The sequence below is a fragment of the Microcebus murinus genome, chromosome 18 (genome assembly GCF_040939455.1).
Source record: "Microcebus murinus isolate Inina chromosome 18, M.murinus_Inina_mat1.0, whole genome shotgun sequence".
Lineage (NCBI taxonomy): Eukaryota > Metazoa > Chordata > Mammalia > Primates > Cheirogaleidae > Microcebus > Microcebus murinus.
In genome coordinates this window covers 21777866-21796670 of record NC_134121.1, presented here as the reverse complement: position 1 = coordinate 21796670, position 18805 = coordinate 21777866, and the positions used below count along the sequence as shown (strand labels likewise).

The following is an 18805-nucleotide window of genomic DNA, read 5'->3' as shown; positions in this document are numbered from 1 at the left end:
TTGCAGCAAATAAATTCCTGAAGAGTCTTATATACACCCATTACTTGATACTCATTATTTCTGGTTTACTGCAAAGATTTAGTTGTATGTTAAGAAAAAAGTTATTCAAACTTTTCACATTAGCCTGCCTATAAGATTTCCTTTTCCCCACTGTAAGCCTTAACCTGTCCCTGCACAACCCCACCCTTTTTTTTCCTTGGAGGACAGGGATACACTCCAGAGTCATAATAACAATCACACTACTTTAAAAACAAAGCAAACATACATTATTTTAGAATAAAGAAGACAAAAATAACTATTCACAAACACCCAATTCCTTTAATAGGCTGAAGACATTTCCTTATCTCAGCTTAAGGTTTTATTCAAATACTAAAGATTTTTAAATGATTTCTGGTAAGCAAATTTTATTCTCTGCAAATGTGAGCTCTGGAATAGTGAATTTGACCAGGACTTCTTGGGGTGGGGGGGAGGGAGAAAGAAGGTATGATTGTAGCTAAAAACTCCATCACAGACCAGCCTAGCATCTAGCCAAGAAATAAATGAGCAGTGCTAAAAAGGAGAGGAAACAAATCAAATAATGTCTGCATGATGATATGCCATGCTTAAACAACCCTACGAAGACTAAGTGACACCAGTGATGTAACACCTAGAAAAAGACTGACATTACGTTTTGCTCTCTTCTGGGTTACAAAAGTCTCAACTCAGATTATGAATATGAAATGTTACTTTGTACAACTTAATATTTTAACTATCCCAAGAGAAGTTAAACAAGTGACTAGTATAATGACGGCTAAGAAGGCACTTTCAACTAAACAAAAATCATAACATGCAAGTTGAGTATTCTCTATATGAAATGCTTGGAACCAGAAGTATTTCAGATTTCGGATGTTTTTGGGTTTTGAAATATTTTGCATTATACACTTATTCTTGGAAATGCTCCAATGATTTCTGGTAAGCAAGTGTTTGAAAAATGCCCACATGGGCATGTCTGATAACATAAATAAATTTTTTTTTAAAGATATACCAAAGTAGGCAATTTTGTTAAAACTCTAATTTAAACCACCACCATCAAATTTGAAATTTTACTATATCAAAACTTGAAAGCTAGGCATGGTAGCTCACGCCTGTATCCAAGCACTTTGGGAGGCCAAGGCAGGAACATTGCTTGAGCCCCCAAGTTTGAGACCAACCTGGACAGCAGAGTGAGACCACATCTCTAAAAAAATTTTTTTAATTAGCTGGATGTGGTAGCAGATGCCTGTAGTCCTAGCTACTCCACCCATGAGTTTGAGGCTGCAGTGAGCTATGATCACACCACACTGCATTCCAGCCCGGGGGACAGAGTGAGATCTTGTCTATATAAATATATACATAACTCTTGCAAATATTTAGTTATATCATTCATCAAATGAAAATTCAATGTTCAATTTTTTAGAGCAGACTACTTTCTACATAGCTCCTCATCACAGTGCTTCCTATAGTGAAATGACCAGTTACTTGTGAGTTCTTAATTCCAAGTGGGTGAAAAAGCACTATTTAGGAGCTCAGGTTACAAATACAAAAAGATGCTTTCTGTGAGCTTAGTCTAGTAGGCAACTTTGTTGGGATGGTGGGTTCTAGGTAAAAAGCATCAGCATGAACAAAGGCTAGTAGTATTAAAGAACAAAGTGGATGCTAGATCAGGGGTCAGCAAACTGGGTTTCTGTCTACCACCTGTTTTGCAAATAAAGTTTTACTGGAACATAGCTATACCCATTGTTTATGTACCACCCACAACTGCTTTTGAGCTACAATGCAACTTTTGAGTAGTTGCAACAGAAAATCTATGGTTCATAAAACCTAAAATATTCACTATCTTGCTCTTTAGGCCATAAGTTTACTGACCCATGCTTTAGTGGCCACAAGCAATTTAGTAAGGCTGAAAGTCACTAAGAGTGAAAGATTTAGAGAAAGAACACTATTCAGGGGACAAAGAAAAAAGTATATATGAAGGTAAGATTATTTAATCTATATAGGTGAAAGGAAGCCACTGGAGAAATCTGTGATTACTCTACTAAATACAATTGATTCCTCAAGGCAACTGAAGAGAATAGAATAGATGGAGTGACAATAGGGAAAGAGAACCCAATAAATATTACTGAAAAAGAAATTAGGACAGTTGTATCAGAGATGTAAAAGATACAAATGGAGATCTCAGAGATAGAATCCATATAATCTAATGATAAATTGGGTTAATGCTAATTCACTGAGAAGGCAGGAAAGGTTTTAGAAGAGAATGAATTTGATTTTAAATACATAGAATTGGAGTGATGATGTTGAATATATGTGATCCGAACTCAAGAAGATCAATTGAACAAGCCTAATATACAGAGAGAGAATTCCCAGGGATATTCGTGTAGCATGAAAAGGGGGACTTAAAACCAAGTCTCGCTCAGTCACCCCAAGTAGAGTGCAGTGGCATCATAGTAGCTCACTACAATCTCAAACTCCTGAGCTCAAGCAATCCTCCTGCCTCAGCCTCCACAGGCATGTACCACCATGTCCTGATCATTTTTTTATTTTTAGTAGAGACAGGGTCTCGCTCTTGCTCAGGCTGGTCTTTTAACTCCCACAGTGGGAGGCAGAGGTACAACTACCCCTTCAGCCCAGGAGTTCAAGATTAAAGTCTATGATTAGGCCACTTCACTGCAGCCTGGGTGACAGAGCAAGATCCTGCCTCTAAAAAAAAAAAAAAAAAAGTTCTTTTCAAATTGAATACTACTACTGTATCAGTTAATAGGAAATTAAAAACTCGGCATCTAAATTAAGACCTCAGTCACATAATGGCTCCACCAAAAAGCTAACTCCTACAAGTGAGAACCCCCAAATCAATTTACCACTAATCATGCCTTCAAACCTCTTATTAAGCCATTTTATGTCAAATTCTGTAAAGTTGGCAGGGCACAGTGGCTCATGCCTGTAATCCTAGCACTCTGGGAAGCCAAGGCAGCAGATTTTGCTTGAGGTCAGGAGTTTGAGACTAACCTGAGAAACAGCAAGACCGTGTCTCTATTAAACATAGAAAAATTAGCTGGGCATCGTGATGTGCACCTGTAGTCCCAGCTACTTGGGAGGCTGAGGCAGGAGGATCGCTTGAGACCAGCAGTTTGAGGTTACTATCAGCTAGGCTGATACCATGGCACTCTACTCAGGGCAACACAGTAAGACTGTCTCAAAAAAAAAAAAAAAAAAAAAAAAAAAAGTAAAACTGTCAAGTTTGGTGACATGGCAAACTTAAATTCTGCTTTTCCGGCTGGGCACAGTGGCTCATGCCTGTAATCCTAGCACTCTGGGAGGCTGAGGCAGGCGGATTGTTTGAGCTCAGAAGTTCGAGATCAGCCTGAGCAAGAGTGAGACCCCATCTCTACTAAAAATAGAAAGAAATTAGACGGACAACTAAAAATACATAGAAAAAATTAGCCGAGCATAGTGGCACATGCCTGTAGTCCCAGTTACTTGAGAGGCTGAGGCAGGAGGATTGCTTGAGCCCAGGAGTTTGAGGTTGCTGTGAGCTAGGTTGATACCACAGCACTCTAGCCCAGGCAACAGAGCAAGACTCTGCCCCCCCCCCCACAAAAAAGAAAAAGGACATTGGAACTTAAGGATTTATCATTCCTCCAAAGTACTTGACTTAGGAGTCTTACACTCTATTTGTAGCATTGTCACCTTACATTTGTATTATATTTTAAAACCTATTAAAATTTTTACATTTGATCCTTAACTCATTCTTTAAACCCAATGATAGCTTTCATGTTGACTAACTTACCTCAAACCAAAGATAAATCTTATTCATCTCCCCTGTCTATGTGCTAGGTCAAATTTACCATGTCTATGCTTTAATGAATATTCCAAAAATGTTAAGCATTTTGAATGCCTGGTATCCTTCACTACATCATTAGCCAGGCAAGCTAAATCAACCCAGTTTAAATTAGCACTTTGACCAAACAGACAACTCACATCCATCTATCTTATTTTGAACAGACTTGGTTCAAATGATGTTAGATCATTAAGTTCATCTAGAATAGTTAGAAACTAGTGCTAGAAGCTTTTGAAAACAAATCAAAAACAGTTCCACTAAACTAAGCATTCTGACCAGGCTTGGTGGCTCATGCCTATAATCCTAGCATGCTAGGAGGCCAAGGTGGGAGGATCACCTGAGCTCAGGAGTTCGAGACAAGCATGAGCAAGAGACCCCATCATATCTGTGAAGATAGAAAAAATTAGGCTGGGCTCAGTGGCTCACATCTGTAATCCTAGCACCTGGGAAGCTGAGGTGGGAGGATCGCTTGAGCTCAGGAGTTTGAGGTTGCTGTGAGCTAGGCTGACGCCATGGCACTCACTCTAGCCAGGGCAACAGAGTGAGACTCTGTCTCAACGAAAAAAAAGAATTTTTTTAAATGTGTATTATCAACAGCCCACATACTGGGAGAAAGTACTTGCAAATCATATATCTGATAACGGAGTAATATCCAGAATGTATGGAGAACTAACAATCAACAACAAAAACCGGGTTCAAAACTTGGCAAAGACTTAGACATACTCTTCTTCAAAGAAGATACACAAGCCGGGTGCGGTGGCTCACGCCTGTAATCCTAGCACTCTGGGAGGCCGAGGCGGGCGGATTGCTCAAGGTCAGTTCGAAACCAGCCTGAGCAAGAGCGAGACCCCATCTCTACTATAAATAGAAATTAATTGGCCAACTAAGATATATAGAAAAAATTAGCTGGGCATGGTGGCACATGCCTGTAGTCTCAGGAGGCTACTCAGGAGGCTGAGGCAGGAGGATCGCTTGAGCCCAGGAGATTGAGGTTGCTGTGAGCTAGGCTGATGCCATGGCAAACTCTAGCCAGGGCAACAAAGCAAGACTCTACTGTCTCAAAAAAAAAAAAAAAAAAAAAAAAAAAAAAGACGATACACAATTGGCTAATAAGCACATGATAAGGTGTGCTTTATTAATCATTGGGGAAATGCAAATCAAAACCTCAATTAGATACCTCTCTCTCACTCTTTGGGATGGTCACTATCAAAAAACCAGAAAACATATGTTGGCAAGGATGTGGAGTAATTAAAATCCGTGCACACTTTTGGTAACAATGTAAAATTGCACAATCTTTGTGGAAAACGGTATGGCAGTTCCTCAAAAATGTAAACAGCATTATCATATGATCTAGCAATTCCACTTCAGGATATATACCCAAAAGAATTAATAGCAGTGTCTCGAAGAGCTATTTCTATACCCATGTTCATAGCGCCATGATTCACAATAGTTAAAATGTGAGCCGGGCGCGGTGGCTCACGTCTGTAATCCTAGCACTCTGGGAGGCAGAGGCAGGCGGATTGCTCAAGGTCAGGAGCTCAAACCCAGCCTGAGCGAGACCCCGTCTCTACCATAAAAATAGAAACAAATTAATTGGCCAACTAATATATATAATATAAAAATTAGCCGGGCATGGTGGCTCATGCCTATAGTCCCAGCTACTTGGGAGGCTGGGGCAGGAGGATCGCTTGAGCCCAGGAGTTTGAGGTTGCTGTGAGCTAGGCTGACACCACGGCACTCACTCTAGCCTAGGCAACAAGGCGAGACTCTGTCTCAAAAAAAAAAAAAAAAAAAAAACAATAGTTAAAATGTGGAAGCAACCCAAGTGTCCATTGCAGAAGAATGGATAAAGAAAATGCTTTCTATACATACAACAAAATATCATTCAGCCTTTAAAAGGAGGAGGATGGAATGGAGAGTTATTATTTAATGGGTACAGAGTTTGTTTTACAAGATGAAGAGTTCTGGAGATAGTTACACACCACTATTTAAGACCACTGAACTATGCACTTAAAAATGGTTAAGATAATAAACTTTATGCTTTCTATATTTTACCATAATAAAAAAAAGGAGGTGTTAATGTAGAGATGGGTAGGTGAAATAAGAGTAAGAATGCTTTTGAAATGCTCAAGCTGGATGATGCGTACATTGGGATTCACTATATTACTGGCTCCACATTTAAATAGAAAAAGAAAAATTAGCTGGGCATAGTGGCACATGCCTGTAATTTCAGCTACTCAAGGAGGCTGAGGAGGGAGGATTGCTTTAGCCCAGGAGTTTGAGGTTGCAGCAAGCTATGATGATGCCACTGCATTCTAGACCAGACAACACAGTGAGATCTTGTTTACAAAAAAAAAAAAGTTTTTTCATAATCAAGTTTGAAAGACATCACTTTAAAGCTGCCTCATAACTACCACTTGAGATGAATGAGGAAAGAGGACCTACTTTCTACTCACACTGCTGTGTAACGGTACAATATTCCTCCAGATAACATAAAGATCAGGTTTTATTTATTATGAAAAGGTAGCAGCATAACATATACCAAAAGCTAGAAGAAAAATCCCAAGAACTAGAATTCCCACAAATTCCTTTTTTACGCTTTATCTTCATTTCATACACTCAATTGTCCTGAACATTCAAGATTAACTTTTGGAGGGAGACAGGGTCTCGCTTTGTTCCCAGGACATGAGGGCAGTGGCATGATCATAGCTCATTGCAACCTCAAACTCCTAGGCTCAAGTGATCCTCTGTCTCTGCCTCCTGAGTAACTGGGACTACAGGTACACACCAGGACACCCAGCTAATTTTTCTATTTTTTGTAGAGACAGAATCTCACTACGTTGCTCAGGCTGGTCTTGAACTCCTGGCCTCAAGCGATCCTCCTGTCTCAGCTCACCAAAGTGCTCGGATTACAGGCAAGAACCATTGTGCCCTAAAATATCTGCAGTATTGCTAAACCTGCAAGTAATTGTTTAGGTTTAATCTAAAAACTTTTGCCGGGCGTGGTGGCTCACGCCTGTAATCCTACCACTCTGGGAGGCCGAGGCGGGTGGATTGCTCGAGGTCAGGAGTTCGAAACCAGCCTGAGCAAGAGCGAGACCCCGTCTCTACTATAAATAGAAAGAAATTAATTGGCCAACTAATATATATAGAAAAAATTAGCCGGGCATGGTGGCACATGCCTGTATTTCCAGCTACTCGGGAGGCTGAGGCAGTAGGATTGCTTGAGCCCAGGAGATTGAGGTTGCTGTGAGCGAGGCTGACGCCATGGCACTCACTCTAGCCTGGGCAACAAAGCGAGACTGTGTCTCAAAAAAAAAAAAAAAAAAAAATCTAAAAACTTTTGAGTATGAAAGCTTTTACCAGAAGTTACCCGTTGGACCTTCGAAACAAACCATAAGCCTTTGAAACCAGCCTTCGAAACCATAAGCCAAATAAGCATCTTTTCTTTACATGGATTTATAACCAAGAAAGTAAAATAATGTGCCATTCCTACTTAAGTGACATAATGCACCCTCTTACCTTCTATCTCCAAATTAAGCTGTTGAAGGGCTTATTTTTGAAGTTAGGAGAAATGCACAAGTTCTAATTCTAAGTCTAACTTCAACTCATTTTAAAGATAAGACTACACTAATGGACTAAGGAAATAATACAGGTGCTCTTAAAGGATATTTCAGCAAGTCCAACTGATTATTACCTCTTGTAGTGTTTAAGAAAACTTAGGGTTGGAAGGGAAGGATCCTTCACTTTTAAAAAAAGATCTTCAGATCTTCAAAAGGTTGTGATTCAAAACAAATGCAAGTAAAGAGAAAATGAGTGGGCTAATGGACCCATCAACATTTGGAAAGAATTCAAAGAACTTGCCACTCTGGGTCCTAATCAAACTGAATATTATCTATTGTTTTTTGGAGAGGAACCAATCACAACACCAATCTGATTAATTTCAACAATATCCAACTATAAAACTCAAGCTGATGCACTTTACTAAAGCAAATCTATTCAGTAACACCAACTAAACACAACTGCATCCATGTAGGGGTATTTATCTAAATAATGTTGATTTTATTTTTAGTTAGCCCATCTATATGGTAAATGCATAAAAACTAGGAAAAAAACTTAAGTGAATATCCCCATTTTAAAAGGCCTGCAATTCTACATAATAGAAATCATACAGGAAAACATCTACCAACCGCCTAATGAAACAATATATCTGGCAATTTTCTGGAGGTGGTGAGAAAACATTACACAAGGCTCATAAAATGACAAGACACTTTGGTAAACATTTCTAAATAATAGTCTCTGGAGGGCAGATGGAACAGAAAATGACATCAAATCTTGGTCTGTTTAGCTGAATATAAAAAAAAAAAGAAAAGAAAAAAACACCCAACTCTCTGGCAGAAGTTAACGTTTATATAATTAACCATGTCTTAAGAAACTAAGCATTTCGCTCACCAGCAAACTAGTATTAACTGAGCAGCACCTAAGTGGACACATAGGTACTACAGTAATAGGGTATTGGGCAGGTGGGAGGGGGGAGGGTATATATATACATAATGAGGGAGATGTGCACCATCTGGGGGATGGTCATGCTGGAAACTCAGACTTGTGGGGGGAGGGGGGAGAAAGGGCATTTACTGAAACCTTAAAATTTGTACCCCCATAATATGCTGAAATAAAAAAAAAAAAGAAAGAAACTAAGCATTTCGGCTGGGCGTGGTGGCTCATGCCTCACTCTGTGAGGCCGAGGTGGGAGGATTGCTCAAGGTCAGGAGTTCAAAATCAGCAAGAGCAAGACGCCGTCTCTACTAAAAATAGCAATTAATTGCCCAACTAAAAATATTAGAAAAAATAGCTGTGCATGGTGGCGCATGCCTGTAGTCCCAGCTATTCAGGAGGCTGAAGCAGGAGGATCACTTGAGCCCAGGAGTTGGAGGTTGCTATGAGCTAGGCTGATGCCACAGCACTCTAGCTCCTGCAACAGAGTGAGACTCTGTCTAAAAAAATAAAAAGAAACTAAGCATTTCTTTTTTGCCTTAATTTTGCTAAAAATTCTAGTTTCTCTATTTACTTCCAAAAAGCAGAGCTGCAGAATAAGTGAAAACAGGCAAATTTTATCTGCAGGATTCCTATTCTTAAACTTCTATAAGGCAATTCTATTTACTCCTATTTTTAAAGGAAGGAAAAATGATATAAAAATGACATGTTTATTGTACTAAATGTCTTTCAGTTTGCAGATAAGGAAAGGTACGTAGACTAGGAAATTAGCTTAAAAGTCACAAGCTTTGTTATTTATCTCTAAGGTTATGATTTCTTCCAGGGAGAATATGGTAATTACCTCATTCCCACAATCTGATATGCTCCCCCTTCCCTGCAGTTGCAAGTCATTGCCTAAGCCACTTTTAAACATGGGAATGTGCAGTATATAGTACGTGTTTTTATGCATGAATGGAGTATGGAACTGTTAGGGAAGGAGGGGAGAGGGAGGTGGATAGGGTGGGAAGACTGAAAACCACTGTTCTAAAAAGCAAAAAGTCATAAATATCATTCATTAAACCTCATTGTTTGCACTAATGATTTAAATTACAATTATGCTATACAGCAAATTTTTCTTAAAAATAAACCAACTAGCATGGAACTTAACATGGAAGATAGCTGGTTTTCCTTAAACATGGGCTTTGGGGCTATGAAAAGTACAAACCCATTTAGAGCGTGGTCTCTACTATGCTAAATCATGCTCGATATCATCATTTGTCTAAATTATTTTCTAGTTACCACTCGGCACCGATTATTATTTCTTTTAAGAGAAAAAAGTTTGACACTCCATCTTTTTCAGACTCCTCCTCAGAAACACTGCTCCTACTCATTTTAAGCAAATTAGAACCATTAAATGAGCTCACTAATAAGGATTATGATATAGAAAGCAAAGAAGAAACATCTAAGCAAAAAATTCTTAAGTGTGCCCAAGAGAAACTGTAACATCATACCGTTAGCCAAGCCCCCCACTCCAACCTCTTTTATTCTCTGAACCAGGTAGGTCCATTTTATTTGTCTATATACATATACATATATATATATATTATTTTTGGGACAGAGTCTTACTTTGTTGCCCAGGCTAGAGTGAGTGCCATGGCATCAGCCTGGCTCACAGCAACCTCAAACTCCTGGGCTCAAGCAATCCTTCTGCCTCAGCCTCTCAAGTAGCTGCAACTACAGACATGCGCCACCATGCCCGGCTAGTTTTTTCTATATATATATCAGTTGGCCAATTAATTTCTTTTTATTTATAGTAGAGATGGGGTCTCACTCTTGCTCAGGCTGGTTTCGAACTGACCTCGAGTAATCCGCCTGCCTCGGCCTCCCAGAGTGCTAGGATTACAGGCGTGAGCCACTGCGCCCGGCCTTATATATATATATATTTTTTTTTTTTGAGACAGAGTCTCACTTTGTTGCCCAGGCTAGAGTGAGTGCCATGGCGTCAGCCTGGCTCACAGCAACCTCAATTTCCGGGGCTCAGCAATCCCTACTGCCTCAGCCTCCCGAGTAGCTGGGACTACAGGCATGCGCCACCATGCCCGGCTAATTTTTTGTATATATATTTTTAGTTGGTCAATTAATTTATTTCTATTTTTGGTAGAGACGGGGTCTCGCTCGGGCTGGTTTCGAACTCCTGACCTTGAGCAATCCGCCCGCCTTGGCCTCCCAAAGTGCTAGGATTATAGGCATGAGCCACCACACCCGGCCAATATTTTTAAGAAATGCTTTTAAGTTGGAAAGATGAACATTTCTTTTAAACTTTACTCATACTATTTCCAAAGACCCCAAATTAGAATTTGATGGTAGCTGCTTATCCACATTGTCACTCTCAAGTAAGCTCTGAACTATTAACTCTTAATACAAACTACTAATACATACATATTAAATTAGCTAATAAAAATCTTTGTATAGTTACCTTTAGTGTGATATACAATAGCAGCCCTCAGGTCAAAAGAACCCCAGCTATCATTTCTTTCTAGGCCTCTCTGGTATCTCTGTTCTTTGGCGGAGCCTAACAAAGTGTTCGTAGGAGAGGCCAGAGGATTTTGATTTTCTATCTCGTAGTCCTTTGAAAGAAACACTAAAGCACCTTGACTACTGGTGTCTGCTTTTTGCAGGTCACCTATATGACTGGATTCCAAAGATAAGGCTCCACTCTCATTAGTAGTCCCAGATTTTAGAATGCTACCCAGAACTTGAGGACTAGTCCGTTTCTCCAGCTCATAAGCCTTGGGAAACACAGGATGCTCAGTTCCTGAGGGGATTATTTCGGCACCCTGTGAAACCAAAGCCGCAGGATATTCTCCTTGAAATGTTACCTCCATCACTTTATGATCTGATGACTTCCCAATAACAGTCTCAGGGCCAGCACTAGGCTCATTTATAAATGATAAACCCCACTGATTCTGGAAGATATCCCCCAGGTTTTGCTGATCTGTCTGAGAGGGCAGATCCACTTGTGCTGTGCTTAACAGCACAGTTTGCATATTTGAAGGGTAGATAAAAAGGCTAGACTTAATTTGTTCAACAGCTGCTGAAGTTAGACTCATGTCCTGGAGAACTGAATCAGTCCCAGAAGAGATGGGTGTTAGAGTATTAGCAGCAGTAGTTAGCAGTGGCTGACCCCCTGGAGGATATACACTTGCATCAGTCCCTGCTAAAACAGGCCCATTAGAAAAGCTGGCAGAAGTAACAGATTTCAGCGCCGACATAGGAACCTGGGATAACCGACTTGAAGATTGGGTCTGAGTTTCCCCAGTAGATGATGAAGAGGATGAAGATGAAGATGGTGACACAGAAGAGTTCTGGATGGTTTTGTTGAGGTTTTCCTTAACTTTGCTTGCATAACTTATTTTAGGAACTATTTTAGCACTGCTATTGTCCACTGGAAAAACTGGAGGTGGTTTAAATAGTGTCCATGAATCCTCTTTGGAAGCAACAGCTGAAGCATGCTTTCCTTTGGGTCTATCATCAAACTTTTTGCTGCTCACACCGGGTTTAATATCTGAGCTTTTCCGAAACATATCTCCCACAGCAGGTTTTCCTCGACTTGTTCCTCCAGGCCCCGTTTCATACTTCCAAATGGGCTTTGAACCATCTACTCGATTTCCCTTTTGTTCACTATAGTCAGGCTTGAAAGTTTCAAGTCCTTGTTTTAACGTTGGGACACTGGTCTCTTGCTGCATTATTTTGTCCTGCACTAAATTAAGGTTTTCACAACCCTTGGCACTATTGCGCCTAGCTTTCCTTTTTTTAGGAGTGGTATATCCGCTCTCAGATCCACTACCATCATTATCTACTCCTTTACCCATATAACCATTAGTAATATAGCCAGAATTATTTGTTACAACACCATTTGGAATTGCTACAGTATCGGTCTTATCTACAGACTGGCTCTCTCCAGATTTATTTTCATAAGACTTCCCATTCTTTTTGTCCATACTGTTTTTCTGAATGAAATTCTTGGTTTTAATTCCTGCTTTCCCAAAGGTGCTGGCCTTTACAGTCTGTTTTAGGCTAGTGTCTACAACTTGCTGGTTGCCATTGAGGACCCTGGAAATAGGGCTGGTAGCTTCATCAGAACCCAGACTCTTTAAAGATATTTCTCTTTCTCCAGCATTGCCATTTAGTTCACCATAGCCTAGGGAGAAAGAAAAAAAAAAAAAGGGTTTTAAAAATCACAACATGTAAATTACAGTAGTGCCTAATATTTAAGGACTGTTTATTTCATGTATGCTAAACACTATGCTATGAACTACAGCTTTATATATTATTATTCCACATCTCTATGAGAAAACACTTGTGAGCTCCATTTTACAGATTATGAAATGAAATCTACTCCTAAACAAATCTGAGCCATGATTCAAACCAAAGTCTGAGGTCAGCAAGAACATGATCTTTTAAGCAGTGTCATAATACCTCTCATCTAACATATTCAACCTACCTATCAGTCTCACAAAACTGTTATAAAATTTTCCTTACAATTCAAAGCAGAGCAAGAATCCAGTTTTACTGAGACAGTAATTATTAGAAGGAAATTAAAGACTTCATTTCTATGAAACCATAAATGGCTGGGGGTAGGTAACCCTAAGCAGTTTCTAGTGCATCTATCAGATAGAAAATACAATTTAAAAAATCAACCAAACCAGGTGTAAAGGTACACACTTGTAGTCCCAGCTACTCAGGAGGTTGAGGGAGGAGTCAGTTAACCTCAGGAGTTTGAGGCTGTAAGTGTACTATGATCATGCCTGTGAACAGTCAATGTACTCTGGCCTGGGAAACATAATGAGATCCTGCTCTTAAAAAAAAAAAAAAAAAATCTAACACTGTGAACCTTTTCACTTTGACCACTGCCCAGACATTAGATCATACTATTAATACACGAAATCAAAATATCTATGTATCAGTGTTTCTATCCCTTATAAAAAATATTTTCCTCATTTGTCTTTTGGGTAAACAGACTTTCAGAAAGATGAAGTAACTTGCCCAAAACACAAAGTAGCAAAACTGGAAATCAAACTCCAGTCTCTCTGGAATCCATGGTTTCCTATTAGTAGGCAACAGTGCCTACTCAAAAGAGGCAGTGAGAAAATATTTACTAACAAAGCTACAATGAAAAGAACCTAATTTAAAAAACATTATGGTACTTGAGTTTAATTAAAGACCTTCAACCACCATAAAGTTAACTCTAATACTATAGGTGATTCAATTACATCATCAACTTTTCCCATTGCCTTACTAGTAAAAGTGGTATTAGTTATCTATTAATATTCCATGAAATGTTCACAAAAGCATACTGAAGCCAAGTCATTAGAAACACATAACAGAAGGATATACACATACACATTCATTTAAAACAGCTTTTTGGGGGAGTAGGGGTGGAGGCCCAATAGGAATACTAAGTTATTTGCCTTTATTACTTTCATTCATTCTTTTAGGCCTTCGGCCTGTGAAGGTTAAGTGCCATGAGTCTGTATACTATTTTCTGGCAATTTTCTCAGTTTTAATGTCCTATATGGTAAATATCAATACACATAACCTACATCAAAAGCTCTTTGGAGGTCCTCAATTTTAAGAATACAGAAGATACGTTTTTTTAAGTTTGAAAACCATTGTTCCAAAATAACTTGATGTGGAATAAAACAGTCTAAGAAGATTTACAACAGGGATTACTATAATTTTAAGTCTCTCTACATCAGAGAAATAGGTAGAAACACTTAAAGTTACATTTTCATTTCTTGACTGCTAGAAAAGCTATGATAGCGAAACAAATCAAAATTTTAATAGAAAAATTCTAACTATTAAACAGGAATAAAGAGGTCACTGCTTAAGATGTTTCTAAAAAGTTCTTTTTTCTTCAGAAAAGCAGAAAGCTCCTAAATAAATAGAGGCTCTCAACTTTGCGGGGGTGTGTGTGTTTTTTGAAACAAAGTCTATGTTGCTCAGGCTGGTCTTGAACTCCTGGGCTCAAATGATCCTCCTGCCTCAACTTCCAGAGTAGCCGGGACTACAGGTGCACCCAGCTAACATTTATAACAGATGTAACTTTACCCTTTTATAACTCTGGATCAAAGACAAGAACTATCCATACCATTTAACATACAGGTTAAACAAAGGTCTGTATCCTTGGACCCATTAGTCGTACCTTTTCAGATCTCAATTAAAGGTAAGCAATCTCAAAGAGCAAAAAAATAAATAAATAAATTTTAAAAATCCAACATCCAAACTAAGTTGAACCAAAGCAAAATCTTTTAAGTGGACTAGAATTTTTCCTAAGATTACTAATATTAAATGGCTCAGACATCAGAAATCACCAACCAATAAAAACAGCTCAGAAGCCACTATACTCCCACCTCCAATATTTAATAACAAAAAGTTGTTCTCATTTAACTACATAAAACTTCTCCATGACAACCTTGTTGGTATATAAAAAGTATGCCAGAGACATTTTCTTTTTAAAGCTTAGTATTTAAGAATGTAAACATTATAGAATGAAAGAAATTAAAGACTACCTAGTGTTTTTACTATTTAGGGCTGCCAGGCTAGCCCTACTTCAAATAGACTCAGCAAAACTTGAGTCCTGATAAATCTAGCTTTTGGATTAGAAATTGAAATTACTCAACACATTTGGCCTTCTCTTGCGCCCTCTTCTGGTTAAATAAAAATCGTCCCTCCTTATAGGTTTGTGGGCAATGGGCCATAAATATCAACATATTACAAATACATTTCGAAAATACTAAGTTATTCCTGTTTATTAGCATTTCCCATGTGGAAACAACAGCACTGTGACCAGGCCACACATGAAAAACTGTTCATCCCAAATTGTTTACATTCTATCAAAATTGCTAAGCCCAGTTTCCTCTTTGAATCCCTTTCCAGGATAAGACATACTTTCAGTAATGCCACCTTGAAGAGTTCAGGGGCTGCTTTTATATGCAGAGAAGTCCTGCAGAAGTATATTAAGCTTACCAACAAAATACAATTTTTCAATCTGAACAGTAATATTGCCTTATATTCCAAGCAATAGTAATACTTCCTCATCTTTTGAAAATGATCTCATGTTAAAAGATTTAGTTGTATAGTTCCTAACAGTTTTTAAACTGCTCCAAATCCTTAGGATTAAACACTTCAAATGCATGTTATGTGTTCCCTTCCAATGCATACCATCGGTCCCCACTAGCCCCCAAAATGGAAAATCTGACACTCCAATTTCAGTCTTCAAGTTACATTAAGTCTGCAACAGAAAAGTAGTTACTTTCCAACTCTCAATAACTGCTTGTATCAAATATGATATGCTCGGTTTAGCATTCAGTTTCTTACCATACTCTTCATATCTCTTAAATTTATAAAGAATCCCTATTTTTTGAAATCTGCTTTGTTATCAACTTTTAAGCTCATTTCTTCTCACATATTTTCTAATATGACTTTCACCCTCAATTTAACATTTGTTAAAATTAGTCTTGGGATCAATAGGTTTTAAAATGTGAAAAACACCTTTCCCTTTAACATGAAAAACAGCCTCTTCCGAGGCAAGATGGTAGTGATCTAACCTCATGGATAAGCCACTTCGGTTCACCCTTAAGAACAAGAAAGAGGGGTCAAAAAACTCGCCCTTTTCCCGTCCAAACATTTTTTTTAATCCCCCAACTCAAAGACACTACCCACCCTCAGGAGGTAAGTGTTGGGTGGGCAGGAGGATAGAATAAGTTTGTGGGTTTTTTGGTAGAAAATGAGCCGCTAGAAGGAAAGGGCCCAAGTGAAAGGCTCAGAGGCGGAGTCGTGAGCGAACCTGGCAGGAGACGAGGTTCCTGTGGCAGAGAAACTCGTGACCGGGGAGCTTGGTTCCCGCTGGGTACCCCACCCGGCCTCAGGCACCGCCTCTACCCAAAACGAATCCCCCCGCCGCCCCCCCAGCCCTCCTGTCCGGAGGAGCGCCGCGGCCGCCGCCCGCGGCCTCCTTCCCCCTCAGCTCGGCTTCGAGGCCGGCTGCCCGCCCCGACCGCCCGCGCCTCCCGCCGCACCCGGGAGCGGGAAACGCGGCCGCCGGCGCGCGAGGCCCGGCGCAGGCCGCTCCCCTCGTGGCCGCTTCCCTCCCCCACCCCAACCGCCCCCGCCCCTCACCCCAGGGACCCGCCCGGGGCCGCGCGGCCGCCACCGGGTTACACAACCCCGGCCGGCGACGGGGGGAGGGGCGGCAACGGGGCGGGGGGCGGCGGCGCCCCCGCAGTGCGGGGAGCGAGGCGACGGCCGGTGGGGATCCCGGGTCACCCGGCTCCGTTGCGCCTTGTGCCCCTCGACACCCTTCCCCCTCCGCTCCTCAGTGGGCCGGAGTCGGTGACAGGAATCGGCTTCCAACATGGCGGACAGGAAGCGGCCCCGCGAGGAGGAGAGAACATTCCAGCCGCGCCGGCTCTAGGGGGAGCGGGCCCGGGGCGCCGGCCGCGGGAGGAGCCACGGGGAAAGACTGCGGGGTCTGGAGTCCAAAAAAGGCGTTTAGGGGTGGAAATGACCCGTGAGGCGAGGGGTCTCAACAGCCCCCCCAAAACGGGGAACCCCAAGGCCACAGGTGGGCTTGGGGTGGCGAGTGAGGTACACTTCCTCAACTCAGCCCACCTACCCACTCCTCGCCGCCTGCAAAAGGGTCTCGCGACACCACCCCAGTCAGGATTCGCTAGGCCTTCCTGAGTTACACCTCGAGGGATCTTTTTTTGGGGGGGGTAGGTTCACCCCATCTCAGGGCCCCGCCAGGTTAAGATAACTCCAAGGCTGCAGTTAGGTGACCGGGAAAAGAATAATAAGGTTGGACTTCCAAGGCCGACCCTGCGGGTCTCCCTCAGCCGGGGCGGGGGCCGGGAAGATCACGCTGCCCTGGCTGGGCCTCTCCCGTACTGAAAGGAAGGAGCGCTGCGAACCCCACTGACCAGCCCGAGCTTTGAGAAAACGAAAGGGGACACCCCCAGATCCGGAGGACACATAAATGCATCCCGACCCCGTCCGCGCCTTTCCGATCCAGCCCCACCCCCATCTCCCCTGTCCCCCACCTCCAATCCCCTTCCCCCACCCGTCCTCCCTCCCGGACCTGTTTTCTTCTTCGGCGTTTCCTGGTGCTGCTGGAGGGTGTGTTTCTGCTCATGTTTCAGCGGCTTTGGCTGGGCCTTGGGGCTGCCCTCAGCTCCATGCTGCAGGTACTGGTGAGGCTGCTGGTGATGGTGGTGGTGGTGATGGTTGTGGTTGTAGAAATAATAATGGTGGTGGTGGTGCGGCTGCTGCTGCTGCTGCTGGGGGTGATGGTGCGGATGGTGATGGCTGTGATGGTGCTGAGGCTGTGGCTGGCCGGGCTTCTCCTCCATTGAAAGCGGCTGGGACTCCCTGGCTGAGGCTGCGAGTTGCTGCACCGTCAGGATCTGAGGCTGCTTCTCAGGGCTCACTCAGTATATCTGAGCGCGTCTCGCCAGCGCACTGGTTAACCGAGCGATTCTGCGAGATTGGCAGCCGCGCTCCAGCAATCAGGAGCCACGCTGTGCCGCAAGCCCCGCCCCTAGTCCAAATCCTCTTTCCTTCCCCTTCGCCACTGCCTCCTGGCCAGCGCCACTTACCCTGTGCAACCTCACAGGGCCGGGCCTTCAACGTCAGCACTATGGCTCTCTCCTCTGTCGCTTTCTCTCCTTTACCACGCAGTCTGCGAACAGCACTTTCTACACTCCTCGCCGGCAAGCAAGCTCATGTCGAGTGTAGCAGATTCCACTGGCGCTTCCACTGGCGCTGGGAGCCATATGTTGGGTTTGCACCTCCTAGAATCTGGTGGCTTTTTTTTTTTTAATCCTTTTCCGGGTAACCAGAGGGGAAGCTCAGTTCCCTTAACCCGGACCACTAAAGGGGCAATACAAAAAGAGGAAATAAATACATTTTTAAGACTACAAGAGCTTCACAATCCAGTAGATCATTTTGTATTCTGGATTCATTTTGCTTTGTATTCATATGCTAATCTCTTCCTTTCCACGAAGGGATTATAGGGTTCCACAATGGGGTATCTGTGTAATTTTCTAAAAGGGCACAAAGGGTTTAAATCATTGTTTCTTTGTAGTTGGAGGCGAGAGAGAGCGGGAGGAATGAAAATCTACACTGAAGATTTTTTTCTTTTAAATTAAACTCTGCAGGTGAGGTCAACTGTGGGACCACAATAGATTTTAGAATTTGAAGAGTTTCAAGAGCATAGGAAGAGAGGAAAGAGCACTTTAAAAGTTATTAGGGTTTTTTTTTTTTTTTTTGCATCTTTAGAAAATACTGGAGTTTAAAGAAAGAATTTGTTGTGTTTTGTAGTGTTGATTTAACTTATCCTGCATTGTCACATCACAGTCTTGATTTTTTTTAAAACCAAATGTTAGAGCCACGATAGTGGTTAATCAGGAAGGAAGA

The 18805-nt window shown here is 41.6% G+C and overlaps 1 protein-coding gene across 1 annotated transcript in view; it reads right to left on the bottom strand.

The window, feature by feature from the left end:
- The window catches only part of NUFIP2 (nuclear FMR1 interacting protein 2), a 30362-nt gene extending 12249 nt beyond the window's left edge, over positions 1 to 18113 (bottom strand). Inside the window, exons 1-2 of the mRNA XM_012740780.3 lie at positions 17469 to 18113; positions 10806 to 12530 (exon numbers count right to left, since the gene is read on the bottom strand). Coding sequence (XP_012596234.1) covers positions 10806 to 12530; positions 17469 to 17739 — 1996 coding nt within the window. The 5' untranslated portion in view covers positions 17740 to 18113. The remainder of the gene's footprint in view (positions 1 to 10805; positions 12531 to 17468) is intronic.
- Between the last annotated feature and the right edge of the window lie 692 nt (positions 18114 to 18805).